The 20,962-nt window shown below is 44.9% G+C and overlaps 1 protein-coding gene and 1 pseudogene across 2 annotated transcripts; both read left to right on the top strand.

Annotated features, from left to right (window-relative positions):
• The first annotated feature begins 101 nt into the window (after positions 1–101).
• ETHE1 (ETHE1 persulfide dioxygenase) lies at positions 102–20,171 on the top strand. Of its 2 annotated transcripts, none has more exons than XM_061172624.1 (7): positions 102–326; positions 6,683–6,827; positions 6,986–7,134; positions 17,401–17,530; positions 19,208–19,297; positions 19,669–19,785; positions 19,976–20,171. In XM_061172624.1, exons 2-7 carry the CDS (start codon positions 6,683–6,685, stop codon positions 20,026–20,028), a joined length of 684 nt encoding a protein of 227 aa, XP_061028607.1. In that variant the 5' UTR covers positions 102–326; the 3' UTR covers positions 20,029–20,171. The 2 variants fall into 2 exon arrangements, with proteins under 2 accessions (XP_061028607.1, XP_061028606.1); XM_061172623.1 differs by lacking the exon at positions 102–326 and adding an exon at positions 5,106–5,236.
• Positions 5,712–5,878, top strand: LOC133077864 (small integral membrane protein 30-like; annotated as a pseudogene).
• Positions 20,172–20,962: the final 791 nt, after the last annotated feature.

Genomic DNA, 20,962 nt, shown 5'->3' with positions numbered 1-20,962 from the left:
CGCAGTCGCGGCCCGCGGAGGCTGCAGCGGGGGAGACGGGATGGAAGGAGGAGGTGGGTGCGCAAGGCAAGCCAATTTGTGAGCAAGCGCAGAGCTACGGGCCGAGGGACCGGAGGAAAGTGTGCCGAGGCTTGCAGGGCCTACGGTGGCTGACTGGAGTCAAGCACCTGCAGGAATTAACACGGGGAAACCTAACTCAAGAGATCTCTGAGACAACTTCCCTTTTGTATGTCCCAGTTCTTTTCGAGAATTCCGCTCGGAGCTTGAGTTCCGTCTCCTGAATCAGTTTCAAGAGCCCGCTGCCTATTCTACCCCTCAAGGCACTGGCAAGTAAAGGCTAGCTATTTCCTCGAGAGAGGGAGGGAGCGGGACGGGTTCAGAGCGAGCTGATGCCCAGTAAAAGTCATGTTATTTGTACAGCGCCCGGCACTCTTCGCCGCTGGGTGATTCAGGATTCTCCGCCCCTCCCACCCCAAGGCTACGGCCCTGGGGCCGGGAGGGCGGCGGTCTCCAGGTGCCCGGGCCCCCTTGTTCCCCGCTGGAGCTCCTGGTGCCAGGCCCGGGGTGGCTTGCTTGGCACCCTTCCCCCGGGAAGTGACGGTGCACCTTCCCGCCCCGTACAGGAATGACCGTGAAGTGCCCATAAACCACCCCCGCATGGGTGGATCTTCAGTCTGATAATCCACAAGGTCTGGCGAACCCTGGGAGCCGTGGGAGTTATACGGAAGGATTATTTGGGCTCATTTCCCCACTCACTCCTCCCAGATGATTTTGAAGCTATATGCCAGACCTCATATTCCATAAAAATCTTTTTATTACACTTGGTTTGTTTCAGTCAGTACTTAAACAAGATCCACAAGTTGAATTTGTTTGCTTTGACTCTTCAGTGTCTTCATCGACATTTTAAAAGGTTCACTGGTTGCTGCGTGGAAAACGGATTACAGGGAGGTAGAGTGGAAGACAGAAGCCAGTGAGGTGGCTGTTATATGTTAATTATATTAGTAATTATTAAAAATTACTATTATAATTATATGATAATTATATTATTATATGATATCGATAATTATATGATAATTATATTATTAATTACAGCATCTGATATAGGTCAGAATCTGTCTTGAATGTTTTATATATGTTCATTCATTTAATGCTGACAGCAGTTTTTCAAGAAGAGGCGCTACTATTATCTCCATTGTACAGAGATAAAAATGAGGCACTAAGACTTATCCAAGGTCACTCAGCCAGGAAATAGCAGGGCCAGGATTTGAACACTTGCAGCCTGACCCTGGAATCCATGTAATTTGCATCTATGCTTTGCTGCCTCTTTGACTGGGGCAGAGGGTGTGATGAGGGGAAAGTGGTCTGGTTGGAGAGGTTAATTCATCAGGGCTTAGTAATGAATTGGGAGGAAGTAGCAAGAGGAGGAAGGAGTCACGGATGACGATGAAATAATGATAGCCACCTCCCTGAGAGCACAACACCTGAGAAATTGTTCTGTGCCAGGTGCTCTCCCAAACTCTTTGCATGTGTGAACTCATTGGATCTTTATTTTTTTAATCGAAGTATAGTTGCTGACAATACTATATAAATCACATGTGTACAATCTAGTGACTCACAATTTATAAAGGTTATACTCCTTTATAGTTATTATAAAATGTTGGCTATGTTCCCCTGTTGTATAATATATCCTTGTAGCTTATTTTATACCTAATAGTTTGTACCTCTTAATCTCTTACCCCTATCTTGCCCTCCCTCCCCGCACTGGACCCACTAGTTTGTTCTCTATATCTGTGAATCTGCTTCTTTTTTGTTATATTCACTCGTTTGTTGTATTTTTCAGATTCCACATATAAGTGATATCATACAGTATTTGTCTTTCTTCGTCTGACTTATTTCGCTTAGCATAATGCCCTCCAAGTCCATCCATGTTGCTGCAAGTGGCAAAATTTCATTCTTTTTTTATGGCTGAGTAGTATTCCACTGTATATATATACCACCTCTTCTTTACCCATTCATGTGATGGACGCTTAGGTTGCTTCCGTATTTTGGCAATTGTAAATAATGCTGCTATGAACATTGGGGTGTGTGTATCTTTTTTTTTTTTTTTTTTTCTTTTTTGGCTGTGCAGCATGTAGGACCTTAGTTCCCCGACCAGGGATTGAACCCGTGTCCCCTTCAGTGGAAGCTCAGAATCTTAACCACTGGACCGCCAGGGAAGTCCCCACATGTATCTTTTCTTAGATCTTCACAGTGAGGGAGGAACTATTTTCAACCACAATTTACAGATGAGAAAAGAGAAGCCCAGAAGGGTTTAGTTTTGAGCCTGAGGTCACACATTTGGGAAGGGTGATGCCAGTTTCTAACTCTTAGGATATATCACAGCTGACTCTACAAAATCCCCAGAGTGTGTGCACGCCTTCAAGGGACAGGTAAGCGTCTACCAATCCTGCAGAAACAATTAGGAATGGGCCCCAGGGTGGAGAGGTCTTGTTTGGGGGACCCTCACAGTAAAGTGTGCCTCAGAGTCCCTGTTTTCCTGGCTTCTCTCTCCCCTGAGCTCCTGGCAATCCCTGTACCTCTTCTTGTTTTAGCCCTGATGTCTGCACCTCTTTCCCCCACCAACCAGACTGAGGACTCACCTCTGGGTCTCCAGTTTCGCTCAGCTTGAGCCAGACATTCAGGAGACCTCAATGTGAGGAATAACTGAACAAAGTTCTCTCCTTGAGTCTGAGCTCTTCTTTCTGCCTGTTTCTCCCCTCTCGGTGTTTCCCTGTTCTGAGAGATTCTCTCCTTCTCCCTGTACATTTCTCCCCTCTCTAATGCTCCCTGCTCCCCACATCTCTTCCCACCTCCACGATCTTCTAGAATCTTCGAGTGTATCTAAGTGACCATATTTCTTTGACAGACACCCCATTTCAATTCTGTATCTCCCAATGTATCTCTGAAAGTCTCTCCAGATCTCTCTCTCTCTCTCTCTGTTATCACTGAGTCTCAGCATCTTCCTTGTTTCTGAGTGGCTCCCTGAGTCTCTCCCCTGATAAAGCCCACCAGGAATATACTAGAAGTCTGGCAAAGTTGGGTTTTATTGATTTGCTGTAGGTAAGGGTAGAGGACTGCAGAGGGAGTACTGGCTGTCTCCCCAAACACAGGGAGAGTTACAGTCTTCCCTTGGTATCCACAGGGGGTTAGTTCCGGGACCCCCATGGACACCAAAATTGACAAATGCTCAAGTCCCTTATATCAAATGTTGTGGTACAGTTGGCCTTCTGTATCTGTGACAAAGTGACTTAGATCCTCCAGACAAGAGTGGGATGCCCTATTCTCACTACTGGTATGATTCCAAAGAGCAAGCTTTCAGACAGCCCATGACTAGACATTGTCTCAACTCTAGGTCCTTGGGGTAAATGAACAAAAGCCGTTTTTAGAGGTTCACATTCCAAGAGAAGTCAAATGATCCCCAACCTGATTTTACAAGACATCGTGGAAAATTATTATTTTTTTAATGATTTCTTCCTGGGAAGACATAAACATTCCTGATAAAATACTTAAGTGATTTTTTAAAAAATTTATTTATTTATTTTTGGCTGTGTTGGGTCTTCGTTTCTGTGCGAGGGCTTTCTCTAGTTGCGGTGAGCGGGGGCCACTCACTATCGCGGCCTCTCTTGTTGCGGAGCACAGGCTCCAGACGCACAGGCTCAGTAGTTGTGGCTCACGGGCCTAATTGCTCCGCGGCATGTGGGATCTTCCCAGACCAGGGCTCGAACCCGTGTCCCCCGCATTGATTGGCAGGCAGATTCTCAACCACTGCGCCACCAGGGAAGACCCTTAAGTGATTTTAAAATAAAGTTTAATGGGATAATCTGTTGTTCTGGGACCAGGCACTCAACCAACAGCCCCTCAAAACACTAATGACATTGAACCAAACTTTTTTTCTTTCTAACAATGAAGGTCCAACCACCTGCTTTTCCTATAAAATGGCCCTGGGGCTAGGAGTGTATTGGGGTCTCTTGTTGGGTTTCTACTTCTCCAGGGAGAGAAGTCTGTGCTTCTCCCAGTGTGTCTCCCTTGCCCTTTGAGTGTCCCCCTGTTCTTTGTTTCTCTGGTTTTTAAAAATATTAATTTTTATTTTATATTGGAGTATAGTTGATTTACAATGTATTATTAGTTTCAGGTGCACAGCAAAGGGATTCAGTTATACATATGCACACATCCATTCTTTTTCAGATTCTTCTCCCGTATAGGTTTTTACAAAATATTGAGTAGAATTCCCTGTGCTATACAGTAGGACCTTGTTGTTTATCTATTTTATATACAGTAGTGTGTGTATGTTAATCCCAAACTCCTAATTTATCCCACCCCACCCCCACCCCCACCTTTCCCGTTTGGAAACCATAAATTTGTTTTTGAAGTCTGTAAGTCTGTTTCTGTTTTGTAAATAAGTTCATTTGTATCATTTTTTAAGAGTCCACATATAAGTGATGTCATATGATATTTGTCTTTCTCTGTCTGACTTCCTTAGTTTAGTATGATAATCTCTAGGTCCATCCATGTTGCTGCAAATGGCATTATTTCATTCTCTTTTATGGCTGAGTAATATTCCAGTGTGTATATATATCACATCTTCTTTATCGGTTCCTCCATCAATGAACATTTAGGTTGCTTCCATGTCCTGGCTACTGTAAATAGTGTTGCTATGAACATTGGGGTGCATGTATCTTTTCAAATTATAGTTTTGTCCGGATATATGCCCAGGAGTGGGATTGCTGGATCATATGGTAGCTCTATTTTTAGTTTTTTAAGGAACCTCCATGCTGTTCTCCATAGTGACTGTACCAGTTTACATTCCCACCAGCCTTTAGGAGGGTTCCCTTATCTCCACACTCTCTCCAGCATTGTTTGTAGACTTTTGGATGATGGCCATTCTGACTGGTGTGAAGTGATTGTTCTTTGTTCCTCTGGGTCTTCCTGTCTTCTCCGTCTCTAAAGTCTCCCCATCGGTCCCCAGCCTGGTTCCGCTCCGTCCCGCCCTCTGCCCCAGGCACTTGTGGCCCCTTTAAGGCGGGCCCCGCCCCTGCCCCCGCCCCGCCCCCCCGGGGTTCAGCCTTGGGTGCGTTCGGCTTCCGCTGGCACCGCTCAGTCTCCAGCCTCGGGCGCAATGGCGGGGTCTGCACTGAGGGTCGCTGGGCGGCAGCTCAGTCAATACAGCGAGTCTGGAGCCCCCATCCTCCTACGGCAGGTTCGCGGTGGCTGGACCGGGGAGCGAGATTACTGGATCCTGGGTGGCGGCAGGGGCGGAACTCCTGGGTCCTTTAAATCCGGAGAGATACCCGGGCCGTGACGCCTGGATCTTTGCGGAAAGGGGTGTAGGGCTAGACTCTTGCGTCCTTTAAAGGGGAGTGATCTGGGTCCCAGATGTGGGACCCCGATCTGGGCTTCGGGCTGGACTCTTGCTTCCATTACAGAAGAGGATGATGGGGACCCAGGTTTGGGGATGGATGAAAGTTGGGACTCATTGGTTCCGACGGAGTAAGGTGCTGGGGTCCCAGACTCCTGACTCCGGGCAGGGGGATTCCTGTAATGGCTGCTAACTTGAAGGTGCTGTCACGTGGAACCTCTTAGCCTCAGCATCCTGAACTGATAGAATTAAACAAATACTGCTTTCTTTGAAACCTTCAGCCTTTAAGGACCAGTCACCTCAAGATCTCAACATCATGATCTTAGTTTCAACACAATTGTTCCTAGTCCTCTTTTCATTGCTTTTGGTGCTGCCTGTTGTTGAAGCAGTAGAAGCGGAGATGCATTCGCTCTCGTTCTGAGTATTACAGGCATTTGTGCTTGTTTGGGGGTATATGCACGAAGGAGAAATAGCCAGATGTGACTCCTGAATCAAACCTTGTCCTGAAAACCTTTGTGCTGTTGAGGTTCAGAACTGAGTTTTTGTGTCTGAAAGTTCCCAAGAAACAGTAAATAGGGTAGTTTCATAGTCTTGGTTTCCCTATAAACAGGAACAAATTGATATACTATATTAAATGGAAAACAAAACGTTTTCTTCGCAACGAATAATGCACTGAAAAATGCCGTCTGTAATTTGCATTTGCTAGTTAGAAAGAAGGTCAAAGAAGTGAGAAGGCTGAACTTTGCAAAAGTAATATTTCATAGTTTAAGAATTCTCAATAGGAAGAAGAAAACTCTTGCCCAGAATCCTAGGAAATTGCCACTGTATCACCGCCTTCTGCATCACTGAGGAGTCTTTTCTCCATATTTTTAATGGATTTTTGTTTTGTTATCTCCCAAGTTAATATTGTACCTCGATATTAAATACAGTTGGTCAAAAATTAAAATTTATCTCTTTGTGGGGGAAAAAGTTTAGAAAATGTATTCGATGTATCTAACGTTGAAATGGAGAAAAGATTTAATGTAAAAAAATACTTTATATTGACATTGAAATGGAGAAGAGATTTAATGTTTAACAAAAACAAAAAAAATTTTATATTAACGGGTAACATCTCCATGGTGAGAAATACTATATTAAATATAAACCCATTAAGTAAAAAAAAAGGGGTGGGCAGGGGCTTCTGCTTCTGGATCTTAGGAAGAGACTTGAGTTGAGGCCTGGACTCCTGGGTCCACAGTAAGGGGGGGTCTGAATCTGTGCTCTCACCTGTCCCCACCCCCTTTCCAGATGTTTGAGCCCAAGAGCTGCACCTACACTTACCTCCTGGGTGACAGAGAGTCCCGAGAGGCCATTCTGATCGACCCGGTTCTGGAGACAGTGCATCGGGATGCCCAGTTGGTCAAGGAGCTGGGGCTACGGCTGCTGTATGCTGGTCCGTTTGGGGGCCGGGCTCCTGGGCCTGAGGGGGCGGGACCGTGGAGTGGGAAGCTAGGACCGGGACTCCTGGGTCTGAGGGAGGAGGGGGCTGGGGGCTGGGAATCCTGTGTCCTCTCAGTGCCCTCCTGGACCTGGCTCTCCTCTCTCTCCCAGTGAATACCCACTGCCATGCGGACCACATTACCGGCTCCGGGCTGCTCCGGTCCCTCCTCCCTGGCTGCCAGTCTGTCATCTCCCGCCTTAGTGGGGCCCAGGCTGACATTCACATTGAGGATGGAGACCCCATCCACTTCGGGCGCTTCGTGAGTTGGATGCTGGGTCCCCGAGAGGGTGGTGGCCTGGAGTTTTTGGACTAAAGGGAAGAGGGGGCTGGGGGCCTGGACTCCTGAGTCCTGGGGTAGGAGGGGCCCCAGGCCTGGGTTCCTGATCCCTGAGTTTCTGTCTCAGGGAGAAGGGCGCCATAAACCCAGGTGAAAAACTGAGCCAAGAGGCTCTGGGCAGGTGTGTCTCTGGCCCATCCCCTAAGTCAACAACATTTATGGCGTTTCCTATAACCTTGGGGCAACTCCTTTGTCCTGGAGTCTCATAAAATTTGACTGGGAGCTGGAATTACAAGGTCACGGCTGAGGGAGAGACCCAGCTCTGTCTTCCCAGAGCCACTGTTGGAGGAAGGCGCATGCAGTTGCCCAGAGCCGGCACTAGGGTGAGGCAGAGAGGAATCCAGGGCGCAACATTTAAGGAGGCGCTCATTCTCAGGGTGGTGCAAAGGCAGGGCTGGTACCTTCGAGTGGGCGCCTCCTTAAATGTTGCTCCCTATAGGAGCCTGCTTGCCTCACCCTAACCCCAGCCCTGCTATTGCCTCACACAGGAATGGTCTGAAGGTTCCTACCTCCTCTCCTTTCTTTGCCACGAGCAGAATCAGCAGCTTTCTGGCCAGAATTTCAACCCAGGGCAATACGATGGGTGAGGAGGGTGCTAGGTTGCCCTCAGAGGGAGGGGAAACAGCTGGCAGGACTTCCTTCTGACCAAAGTTGCGAAAGACTTAGAGAGTTTGGCTGGCTTTGGGGCCAGAATGTGACTTGGACTTGGCCTCCAAGTTAGAGGGTTTTGCTAAACGAGGCCAGTTAAACTGAGTCAGATTGTTTTGTGGAAATAAAGGCTGTGTGTGGGATCAGAGGGTTTGGCTCCACTGGTTACAGCCTCTTTATTTCAAGCCTTTTTCTGGAAGCAGGTAAAAAAGAAAATGCGTTGTACATTTAGGTACACTGTACATAATAAGCAGGTGCTAACAAGCATTTCTTGGGTTGAGAAGCCTTAGAGGTGTTAGAAATGGTTGGAATTTTGGGTCAAGAAGAACCCTTTGTTAAACTGGATGAGTGATGTTTTCAATGAATCAACATGGAAGGGCTTAGCTGTGGAAGATTTAGCTTTAGTGCTTGGGTTTTTAATTCATTCATTCATTCATTTATTTATTTATTTTAAAATTTATTTATTTATTTTTGGCTGCATTGGGTCGTTGGGTCTTCGTTGCTGCGCGTGGGCTTTCTCTTGTTGCGTCGAGCGGGAGCTTCTCGTTGCGGAGCACTGGCTCTAGGTGCGTGGGCTTCAGTAGTTGCAGCACGTGAGCTCAGTAGTTGTGGCTCGCAGGCTCTAGAGCACAGGCTCAGTAGTTGTGGCGCACGGGATTAGTTGCTCTGCAGCATGTGGGATCTTCCTGGACCAGGGCTTGAACCCGTGTCCCCTGCATTGGCAGGCTGATTCTTAACCACTGCGCCACCAGAGAAGTCCCTGCTTGGTTTTTTTAAACAGCTTTATTGGTATAATTCACAAACCATCCAGCTCACCCATTTAAAGTGTACTTACTATTCAGTGACTTAGTATATTCAAGCGTTGTACATCCATCATCACAATTCATTTTAGAATATTTTCATCACTCCAGAAAGAAACCCCACACCCCTTAGCTCTCACCGCAGTGTGCCCCTCTTTCACTCAACTAACCACTAACCTATTTTCTGTCTCTATAGATTTGCCTATTCTGTACATTGCATAGAAATATGGCATCATACTATATGTGGTCTTTGTGACTGGCTTTTGTCACTGACCATAATGTTTTCAAAGTTCATCCATGTTGTAACATGTATCAGTGTTTCATTTCTTTTTTTTTAATTTATTTGGGGGGGGTGCTGTGTTGGGTCTTTGTTTCTGTGCGAGGGCTTCCTCTAGCTGCGGCAAGTGGGGGCCACTCTTCATCACGGTGTGCGGGCCTCTCACTATCGTGGCCTCTCATGTTGCGGAGCACAGGCTCCAGACGCGCAGGCTCAGCAGTTGTGGCTCACGGGCCTGGTTGCTCCGCGGCATGTGGGATCTTCCCAGACCAGGGCTCGAACCCGTGTCCCCTGCATTGGCAGGCAGATTCTCAACCACTGCGCCACCAGGGAAGCCCCATTTCTTTTTATATCAGTGTTTCATTTCTTTTTATTGCTGAATAATATTCCGTTGTATGGCTATATCACATTTTATTTTTTCATTCATCAGTCGATGGACGTTTGAATTGCTTCCACTTTTGGCTATTATGAATTATGCCACTATGAATATTCATGTGCAAGTTTTTGTGTGGATGTATGTTTTCATCTCTCTTGGGTATATACTTAGGATGGAATTACTGGATCATATGATAACTCTGTTTAACAATTTGAGGAACTGCCAAACTGCTATCAAAAACTGTTATCCGAAGTGTCTATATCATTTTATGTTCCCATAACCAGTTGTGTGAGGATTCCAGTTCCTCTACATCCTTGTTACCTCTTGTTATTATCTGTCTTTATGATTGTTCAGCATTTTGTTTGGTTTTCATCTGAGTTCTTTATAAACCTTTGGAGATGGGCACTTTTTTTCCCTCTCATTTTCCTCCTCCCACTTAAAAAATTAGAATTGTAACATGCATATTATACAGTAAAAGGGGCACATATTGCACGTGTACAGCTTGGTAACTTTTAACATATGTCTGTACTTGAGTATCCACCGCCCAGATCCAGATCCAGAACATGCCCATCGCCCCAGAAGTCTTCCTTGTCCCTCTTCCTGGCTATTGACAGCCCCACCAAGGGACCGTTCTGCTGACTTATTTAATCTTAGATTAGTTCTGTCTGTTCTGGACCTTATAAACAGGAACCAGTGTGTACTCTTATGTCTGCTTCTTTCACTCTACCTACTATTGTATATCATTGTAGTTCTTTCCTTTTTTGCTGTATAGCAGTGGTTGGCCAACTTTTTCTGTAAAGGACCAGATGGTAAATATTTTCAGTTTTGCAGGCCATATGGTCCCTGTTGTAACTACTTAATTTTCCTATTGGTGTGAAAGCAGCTACAGACAGTGCATGCATGAATAAGCATGGCTGGGCTCCAGTAAAACTTTATTTATGGCCACTGAAAATTTAATTTCAATAATTTTCATGTGGCATGAAATGTCATTCTTATAAAAGCAGATGGCAGGCCAAATTTGGTGTACCGACCATAGTTTGCCAACCCCTGACGTAGAGCATTTCACTGTGTGAATTGATGACAATTTATATCCATTCTCCTTTTGATGGTTGATTCTAGTTTGGAGCTATTATGAATAATGCTACTCTGAAGATTCTTGTACAAATCTCTTGGTGGACATTACCCTCAATTCCAGGGAGTGGGCTTGCTGAGTCTTAGAACTGATACATATTTAACTTTAGCAGAAACTGCCAAACAGCTTTTTTTTTTTTTTAATAAATTTATTTATTTTATTTATTTATTTTTGGCTGTGTTGGGTCTTCGTTGCTGGGCGCGGGCTTTCTCTAGTTGCGGCGAGCGGGGGCTACTCTCCATTGCGATGCACGGGCTTCTCATTGCAGTGGCTTCTCTTGTGGAGCACGGGCTCTAGGCACACGGGCTTCAGTAGTTGTGGCATGTGGGCTCAGTAGTTGTGGCTCGTGGGCTCTAGAGCGCAGGCTCAGTAGTTGTGGCGCACGGGCTTAGTTGCTCCGTGGCATGTGGGATCTTCCGGGACCAGGGCTCGAACCCGTGTCCCCTGCATTGGCAGGCGGATTCTTAACCACTGAGCCACCAAGGAAACCCCAAACAGCTTTTTGAATTGGTTGTACATTTTATATTCACAGTGGGCCAAATTTGTATGGTTTCACTGTAGAATGGATTTTCTGTTTTAATAAGCAATGATTGAGATTTGAACATTCTAGCTCCCATGAGGGTTGGCGGATTCCGAAAGTTAGTGTTGCCTGTTAAATATAGCGATATAGAGGGGGTGCTGCTCATGATACTAATCCCAGGTCCCCAGGATTCCTTAACCCTCTTAAAAATTATGGAGAGCCCTAAAAAGCTTTTGTTTACCTGGGTTCTATCAAGCAATATTTACTGTATTAGTTATATGTCAATTATATCTCAATTTTAAAAAGAAATGGGAAGTTCCCTGGTGATCCAGTGGTTAGGACTCTGTGCATTCACTGTGGAGGGCCTGGGTTCAATCCCTGGTCAGGGAGCTAAGATCCCACAAGCTGCGCGGTGAGGCTAAAAAAAAAAAAAAAAGAAATAAAAAATAAGTATTTAGATATGCAAAATGTATTTACTGTATCAGAAGTTGAAACTGAGACTTTTTAAAACACGAGAATCCACAAGCACACATTCCATCAGCTGTCAGAGTGATGACATCATCACAAGTCATGGAGCTTCTGGGAAAACTGCACTGAACTCTCAGGGGAGAATGAGAGTGAGAAAGGGCAAAAGACTTCTTCACACTATTATGAAAATAGTTTTGATCTTGCAGACCCTCAGGGTTCCCTCGACTACACCACTTGAAGAACCATTCTTTTTACAAAATCTTTGTCACATCTAACAACATAGACAATAATTCTTAAATAGTTCTGAAATCCAGTCCATGTTCAAATTTCTTCAAGTGCTTAGGAATCATTTTTACAGCTGTTTTTATGAACCAGGACCCGATCGAGGTTCACACATGGCATTTGGCTGTTAGGTCTATTGAGTCTCTTTTAATCTAGAACAGTTTCATACCCTTTCTGCCCCATGACATTGACTTTTGAAGCTCCCAGCCTGTTGTCTTGCAGAATATCCCACTTTCTGGATGCGTCTGGTTGTTTCCTTCTGGTGTTATTTAACTTGTTCTTTGAAAACTTCTCTTTGCTGTTAACTGAAGTAGATTGCAGATATTTCTGTATTGGATGATAATAATAATAAATAATATAATAATAGTTAACAAACACTGAGTGTTTTGTTTCTCACTTAGCATTGTGAGAAAGTGCATTTTCTCAGCATGTATCTCACAAAATTTTCAGAATCAAATATCACTTCCTGGCAGCAGGGAGAGGTGGGACCCATGGCTAGTGTTGGGGTGTGTGCCCCATTTATGGAGGACACCCACTACATAATTCAAGTTGATTATTCATGCTTGGGAATGTAGTCTGTCTACTGTAAAGCCATTTTTTTTTTTTTTTAATTAGAAGCTGCAAATATACATTTTTGAAAAATCTTCCAAATGTTAAGGGTAAACAACAAATTCAGACTTTTAAAAACTACCGAGCAGTCCAAACAAAACATTGCTATGGCTGAACCTGGTTCTTGAGCCTCCACTGTGTCTTTTCTGACAAATAGATCTCATTAAACCTTCCTAACCACATAGTGAGATCAGAAACATTTTCCCCATTTTACAGAGAAGGGAGTGCAGGGAGGGAAAGTGACTTGCCCAAAAGTTATACTGAGAAAGTGGCTGAGCGAGGAATTGAACCCAGGAGGCCTGGTGGTTCCACTAGATCAGTGTTTTTAGAATTTTAAAACATTATTATTTTTATAATATAGCAATTATTATGTTGGGCATTTTTTTTTTTTTTGCCGCATCACGCAGCTCATGGGATCTTAGTTCCCTGACCAGGGATCGAACCTGGGCCTATGGCAGTGAGAGCTTGGAGTCCTAACCACTGGACCACCAGGGAATTCCCTGGGCATTTTTAAAATGCTTTACATACATGAAATAATTTAATCTTTTTTTTTTTTTAATAACCTCCCAGTGATTACTCTATTATTTATTTATGTATGTATGTATGTATGTATGTATGTATGTATGTATGGCTGTGTTGGGTCTTCGTTTCTGTGCGAGGGCTTTTCCCAGTTGCGGCAAGCGGGGGCCACTCTTCATCACGGTGCGCGGGCCTCTCACTCTTGCGGCCTCTCTTGTTGCGGAGCACAGGCTCCAGACGCGCAGGCTCAGTAGTTGTGGCGCACGGGCTTAGTTGCTCCGCGGCACGTGGGATCTTCCCAGACCAGGGCTCGAACCCGTGTCCCCTGCATTGGCAGGCAGACTCTCAACCACTGCGCCACCAGGGAAGCCCTAATTTAATCTTTATAATAGCCCTATGAAGTGGGGACAATTATTATGCCCATTTTACAAATGAGCAGAGAAGCCCAGAGAGGTCAAGTAACTTGCCCAAAGTCACACAACTAGTAATAGCAGAGCCAAAATTAGAACCCGTGTCACCTGGCTCCAGAGACTACTCCTAACCACTAATCCACGTGCCCTCACCAAGAGAGAAATATTTTACATCTGGATTCAGCACTGAAACCTCAGCTTCATGAAATACCACTTACCCTTCCTCTGTACCAGGCACACTGAGATTTCCCACTTTATCCCATTCCTCCCCACTCCACTCTTTATGTCTAGCCCACTTTTTTTTTTTTGCTCATGGTTATGTCTGTGAGAGTCATCCATATTGTCGCGTATCGTTATAGTTTGTTCATTCTCATCCTGTGCCTCAGTTTCCTCATCTGTAGAATGGGAACAGGAGTGGTACTTACCTCATAAGGATGTGTGTGGCCTGAATGAGTTCAGTCATGTAAAGTGCTTAGAAGAGAGCCTGGTACAGGAAAAAGGGTAATCAATGCCAGGCTTCTAAAGAGTAGGTAAATCAGACTGATGGGAGAAGAGGAAATTGCAGGGGGCAAAGAGGTGTGGAGAAGCGTGCTATTTTCTGGAAATGACTCGGGTTCAGAGTAGCTGGGGAAAGGAGGATGTTATAGGACATGGGGCTGGAAAAGTGAGCAGGCACCAGAGTAGGGGCTGAGGAGCTGGAACTCTGCCCTGGGGGCAGTGGGTGCTGGGGAAGGGTTTTGAGCAGAGAGGGACAAAATTGGATCTGGGTGATAGAAAACCCCCCTCAGGGTCATGTAGGAGGTGGATTGGAGGCTGGTAGGCCAGGGAGGAGGCTGTCAGTTGGCCCAAGCAGGAGAGGCCTGAGATGGGCAGGATTATGGGGGTTGATAGAGGATAAATTCTAGATATTCCAGAGAAGAGAAAGATAAACAGGGAGGCTGATCATCAGCAAAGCCACTTGAGACACAGACTCAGTCACTAAGGGCCTAAGGGATCTTGATCTATGTGGCAAGCTGGATTGTGTTCAATTGATATTAAAATTTTGTTCTGTGTATACACATAAGACAATTATATATACCATATACCATTGACCCTTGAACAGCCTAGGAAGTTAGGGGCACTGACCCTCCCCACAATGAAAAATTGGGGTATATCTTCCAGTTGGTCCTTCTATCTGCGGTCCTTCTATCTGCGGTTCCTCTGCATCCACAGATTCACCAAACCAGATCGTGTAGTACTGTAGTATTTACTACTGAAAAAAATCCATCTATATGTGGACTTGCACAGTTCAAACCCGTGTTACTCAAAGGTCAACTGTATATACTCTAACTACTGGTTGTTTACAACTGACGTCCTTCTGATTGGCCAATACCCATGCCATAACTATGGTTAAATATTTTGAACATTACTCCTGAATATCCATCCCCCTTTTTAGTTCAAAAGACTCCCATGCTTTTTGTTTAAAAAAAAAAAAAATTCAGAGAGTATGGAAACATACAAAATAAAAAGTGAAAGATCATCCCTCTACTACCAAAAGGTAATGTTAATTTTGGGGGCCAGGGGATGTGATTTTTCCCACAAGATTTTGCAAGATTTGTGATTTTGCTTTGCACTTGTTTTGCATTGCCCATATATTTCTATTGTAGATGAGCTAGGAAGGTGTTTGGCAGAAAGTAACGGAAAAACCCATACAGTGGCTTAAATAAATAGTTTAATTTTTTTCTATAACAGGAAATTTGGAAGAAGGTAGTTATTCTCTTCGATTTGGCAGCACCATCATTTGTGGGATTCTCTTGGCTTTTTTTCTTCATGGTTGCAAGATGGCTGCTGCAGCTCCAGCCATCACACCTTGTGTTCAGAGCCAGATGAAGTGGAAAGGGCAGGTGCCAGTCCCTTTTATCAGGAAGGGAAAAGCTTTCCCAGAAATCCTCAGGAGACTTAACGAGATCTCATTGTCCAGAGAACTGTGCCAGAGGCCACCCAAGCTGTCAGGGAGGCTGGGAAAGTGCTTGGCGGGGCACACTGATGCCCCAGACCAAATTGGAGATCTGTGAGTGGGGAAGGTTAGAATGGATATTGGGTGTGGAAACAGAGTCTGCACATGGTGTCCTTCAACAATTAGCAGATGACTGACCTGGATGAGGATGCTAATTGGTGGGAGGGGCCTCTATTAAGAGAAGAGGAGTGATATGTGAGTGAGAACTAACCTTTTAAGTGATTGTTAGATCATTGGGATAAAAATTTTTTCTGACAGTTGCTTCCCTGAACTGAGCGTGGGAATTTAGATAATCAGGGCTCCCTGGATGGTGTTTTTGTGCTCATGTGTCAGGGGTTCTTAACCGCAGAGTCTTTTTTTTTTTTTTTTAATAATTATTTATTTATTTATGGCTGCATTGGGTCTTTGTTGATGCCGCACGGGGCTTTCTCTAGTTGCAGCCAGCGGGGACTGCTCTTCGTTGTGGAGCACGGGCTTCTCACTGCGGTGGCTTCTCTTATTGTGGAGCACAGGCTCTAGGCATGGGCTTCAGTAGTTGTGGCACGCGGGCTCAGTAGTTGTGGCTCGCGGGCTCCAGAGTGCAGGCTCAGTAGTTGTGGCGCACAGGCGTAGTTGCTCCGTGGCATGTGAGATCTTCCCGGACCAGGGCTCGAACCCGTGTCCCCTGCATTGACAGGCGGATTCTTAACCTCTGCGCCACCAGGGAAACCCAACCACAGAGTCTTAGAAGTGGCTTTGAGGGGTCAGAAAGTATGTGCATTTGCGATGTTGCTAGACGCTGCTAAGCTGCCCTCTAAAATGGCTATACTGAGTTGTACTCACGTCCCAGGAGATGAAAGGGTTTGCCTCAAGCACCCTAAGCAACTCTGACAACTGCCAATCTGTTAGGTGAAAAATAGGGGTTTTAGATCTCTCCTTCCCTTCCTTTCTTTTAAGGAAGATCAAACATCTTATCAGATGTTTTTTGACTATTTGTTCCCTCTACCATGAATTGCCTGGTTTTTTCTTTTGCCCATTTTTCTTTGGGGGTTCTTATTGATGCTTAGGGGCTGTTTATATATTATGACTATTCACACTTTTTAATACTTTCTTATACATGCTGCTAATGTTGTCTCTGAGTTTTTTTGTCTTGTCACTCCTATTTTTGTCTTTTTCTGTAATGAAGTTAAACTATGTGGTCACATCTGTTCCTGTTTTTCCTTATGGCCTCTGAATTTCCTATCATGCTTAGAAAAACCTTTTCTACCTCAAGATTTTATATATATAAATATATATGTATTTATAAATATATATATTCTTCTATATTTCCTTCTAGAATTTTTTGGGTTTTCTATGTTTAGATCTTTCATTTATCGTGAATTTTGTGTTTTATTTTTGATTATAAAATGACGTGTTTTAAAAATACATAAATAAATAAAACGACATGTTTACTGTAAAAAAAAGATAATATAGGAAAAGGCTAAAGAAAAAAAATATTTTGAGTTAATGAGTAAATTTTTTTTTAAGAGATGACATTGTACAAGTTGCTTTGTAACCTGTTTTTTGCACTTACTGGATAGTAAATATCTTTTCATGCCATTAAATGTTTGTGTATAGCATCATTGAATTTTATTTCAATGACAATTTTAAATGACTGTTTAGTATTCCATATTTATATTAGTGTGCTTATCTTTTTCTTACTGATTTATAAGATCTGTTTGTACATAAAGTACGCTGACTACTATGTGGTGTATTTGTGTTACAAATATATTTTGCCACCATGTTGATTCCCTTTAAATTTTGTTTATGATGTTGTTGCCATTCAGAAACACCAAATTTATTTATATTCAAACCACTGATCTTTCCCTTAATGATTTATGACTTTTGGGATGGATGTTCTTTTCTAACCAGAGATCATATATTTATTTGTATTTTTGTTGTTGTCACTGTTTTATGATTTTATTTTCTTGCTTGAAGTTTTTAATTCTTTGGGAGTTTACTCTGGAGTGAGGTTTGAGTCCGGGATCTAACTTCAGATTTTTTTAATCGAAAAGAGGTTATCTAGATGTGACCCTGGGATGGGATGGGGTGGGGGGCTTCTGAGGCCAGTTTCACCATGAGAGTAAAGCCACAGCCTTATTGGTGACTCTTTGTACTCTCCTTCTCTGCCAGGCCTTGGAGACCCGGGCCAGCCCGGGCCACACCCCAGGCTGTGTCACCTTCGTCTTGGATGACCACAGCATGGCCTTCACTGGAGATGCCCTGCTTATCCGAGGGTGTGGGCGGACAGACTTCCAGCAAGGTCACAGGCCCCTTTCCCCAGCCCGAGATCTTAGTATGGTTATATGGGTTCCAGGGTTTTAAGTGTCAGTTGCAATAATGAATGAATGAATGTTAGACTTTTAGGGGGTCAGGATTAGATTCAAGGAGTTTAGTGCTGGAGTGGAGGAGAGTTGGGTTCAGAGGTTAGTGGTTGGGGGACAGTTAGAGTCAAGAGTGTGTGTTAGTTATTTATTGCTGTAAAGCAAATCACCCCAGAACTTAGTGTCTTAAAACAATGATTAACATCATCTCACACAGGTTTTGAGAGTTAGGACTCTGGGAGAAGCTTAACTGGATGGTTCTTGCTCAGGGTCTTGCGTGAGGTTGCAACCAAGCTGCTGGCCAGGGCTGACTGAAGGCTTGACTGGGGCTGGAGGATCCACTTCCAAGGTGGCTCACTGACGTGGCCAGTGAGCTCTTGCTGGTTGTTGGCAGGAGGCCTCAGTTCCTCACAATGCAGACTTCTCCATAGGGCTGCTTGAGTGTCTTCATGACATGGCAGCTAGATTCTCCCAGAGGGAACAATCAGAGAGACAGACAGACAGAAGACCTAATTTTTTTTTTTTTTTAATAAGCTTGTTTAACAGAAGTTAAACTCTTATTTCTGCCATATCCTATTTATTAGATGCAAGTCGCTTAGTCCAGACCACTAAGTCAAGGCAAGGGGAATTATGTGTCACATTTTCAAGAGAAGAGTTTCAAAGTGTTCATGGGCATATTTTTAACCCCCCATAAGGGGTTTAGCTGGTGCGGGGAGGGGTGTGGAGTTTGATTCAGGGGTTTAGCTGCTGGGAGAAGTTAGATTTGGCAGTTTAGCTGCTAGAAGGTTGCTAGATTCAGTGGTTTAATTGCTAGGAGGTGGTGTTACATTTGGGGTTTAGCTGCTGGGGGCAATTAGATTAAGGGTTTTCGCTGTGGGAAGGGTGTTTACTTTCACAATATCAGGGTATGAGATTTGAGTGTGTGTGTGAATGTGAGGTGGACACTAGATTGGGAGGATTTAGCTGCCTGGCAGGAGGTGGGCGAGGCTGGACGAGAGAGAAGAGTCAGAGCCACAGCGAGCTGAGCTGGCCGTGGGTAACCAGATCCCCAGGCTGCCTCTCTCTTCCTCTTTCTTTATCTCTCCATCTTGGTCTCTTATCTTTTTCTCTTTGAGGCTCCTAATCTCCCATTTATCCATCCCCAACACAGTCATGAGATCGAAAGATTTAGGCTGAAAGGAAAGGTGGCAGAACGTTCCAGAGAGGTTTGTCCCTGTCCCAACTTAGGACTCAGAGCTTCTTGTCAGAACCATGGCTCTATCCTCCTCTTTGGCCTCATGTCTTCAGTTTCTTACCTTCCCGTCCACTTTCCCTGCCCAGAATCCTTTCTTGGCATCCCCAGAGTGAGGGCATTTGGTGCTTCAGGGTCATATCCCAACCTTGTTTACAGTCATGCTGAATTCTCACCATTTCCCAATTCTTTGCATATGCTGTTCCACCTGCCTAGAATGCCCTTCCCTCTCCTTCTCTACCCAGTCAAAGGGCTACTGGCAGAAAATGAGGGAGACGGTTTAGCTACAGTGATTTTTATCCTCTCATCCTTTTCCTGAAGGGAAGGGATTTGGGAGCTTCTCTCATCCTGTTGCTCCACTGACCTCTGAGTTTTCCCTCCCCAGGCTGTGCTAAGACCTTGTACCACTCAGTTCATGAAAAGATCTTCACACTTCCAGGAGACTGTCTGATCTACCCTGCTCATGATTACCACGGTGAGGGCTTCCTGGAGGAGGTGTGGAATTTACATAACTTACCATTTGAGAGGGAGCACCAAACCGCTGTGGCTTGCAGACTACAATTCCCAGGAACTCCTCTGGCCAAAAAGATCAAGTGCTTAGGTGTACTGAGTGTGGATGTAGAAACTATGATGCCTAGAATCCGGAAGGCATAGGCTCTCCTGGGACTTCCTTATAGAACTTAGGGAACTGTGGGAAACTACATTTCCCATAGTGCCCATTGAGGAGGGAAAGCAATCTGTTAGGCCTGGGCCAGAAAGGCACCCTGAGGCCTCCTGGGAAATGTAGTTCTGGGAGGCCCAAGGCACTGGATGGCTCAACATTCCTCCCCCTCTCTTGGCCACTAGGACTCACAGTATCCACTGTGGAGGAGGAGCGGACTCTAAACCCTCGGCTCACCCTCAGCTGTGAGGAGTTTGTCAAGGTCATGAGCAAACTGAACTTGCCCAAACCTCAGCAGATAGGTGAGCAGTTGGGGGGGAGGAGGGTGCTGGGGTCTGGATTCCTGGGTCTGAGGGATGGAGGGGCCTCAGGGCCAGAACTCTAGTTTCCCAAAGAAGGACTATTAGGATTTCTGGGTCCCCAGTGGGGCATAGAGAGAGCGGGAGGGTCTGCCTGGGCCCCTTGGTTTCACCCTTAGCTTCTTCCTTTCAGACTTTGCTGTTCCAGCTAACATGCGCTGTGGGATTCAGACCCCCCCTTCCTGACCCTCAGGTGCTCAAATCCAGTTAATAATGCACTAGGGTGGGTGAGGGGAGTGGTGCCATCACCAGAGCCTCTCTTCTCTTCCCCTCCCTTACCAGCCTCTCAAGCTTCGTAAATAAAAAAATATATTTTTTTTCCCTCTGAATCTGACTTCTGTTTTCTGGGGGACCCAATGGGTTTCTGGGCTGAGATGCCTGTAGTTAGTTCTGGTCCCTGGGTAGGCCAGGGAGCAAGGCAGCATAAAGGTCCTGGAAGCCTGGAAGGAGATTTTCTAACTCATAAGATAGAAGCAAACAGATATCTGGGGCAGGATTCCTCAGCTCCTTGGATTAGAACAGTCTTGAGTTTAAACCACTTGCCCCATGAGACCCAGAATAAGGTACTTCACTTCTCCAAGCCTCAGTTTCCTCATCTGTAAAATGGGAATAATAGTAATAATAATAGGGTGTCGTGATGATCCAATGAGTCCATATGTATGAAGTGCTTGGTACACTGCCTGCACAGCAGACTTCCTATCAGTGTTCACTATTACTGTTACTATCATTTGAAATGATCTCTGAGGCACTTCCTGGCTTGAGTGACAGTATGCCTAATGGTAAAGACCATGGACTTTCCAGAGAACAAATATGGTGTTAACATTAACATGTGTAGACTTTGTGGACACTTGTCCCCCTCAGCCTCAGTTTCCTAACTATAAAATGGAGATAGTAATCCCTTTCTCTGTAGGCCGCTGTAAGGATGAAATAAATTAATGCGTGTAAAATGTTTATACTTTATACACATAGCTCCTGACATCCAGTGATCCTTTCTCACATACCAGTTATTTTCCTGTTTTTGCCCAGAGCGGAAAGGGTTTGGCTGAGACCTTTAACCTCTGCCCTCCACCCATAGCAAAGTGGTGGTGGGGGGAACATACTTCCCCCTGTCTCTGGGCGG

Source organism: Eubalaena glacialis, chromosome 18 (genome assembly GCF_028564815.1).
Source record: "Eubalaena glacialis isolate mEubGla1 chromosome 18, mEubGla1.1.hap2.+ XY, whole genome shotgun sequence".
NCBI classification, from domain to species: domain Eukaryota; kingdom Metazoa; phylum Chordata; class Mammalia; order Artiodactyla; family Balaenidae; genus Eubalaena; species Eubalaena glacialis.
Note: the sequence above shows the minus strand (reverse complement) of the source record. Positions and strands in the feature narration are given on the sequence as shown.

Excerpts from the sequence above, each read along its gene's own strand:
- ETHE1 (XM_061172623.1), top strand. The coding sequence starts at position 5,156 with ATGGCGGGGTCTGCACTGAGGGTCGCTGGGCGGCAGCTCAGTCAATAC. Across the intron at positions 5,237-6,682 it reads CCCCCATCCTCCTACGGCAG|ATGTTTGAGCCCAAGAGCTG; the intron begins GTTCGCGGTGGC and ends CCCCCTTTCCAG. Across the intron at positions 17,531-19,207 it reads GCGGACAGACTTCCAGCAAG|GCTGTGCTAAGACCTTGTAC; the intron begins GTCACAGGCCCC and ends TTCCCTCCCCAG.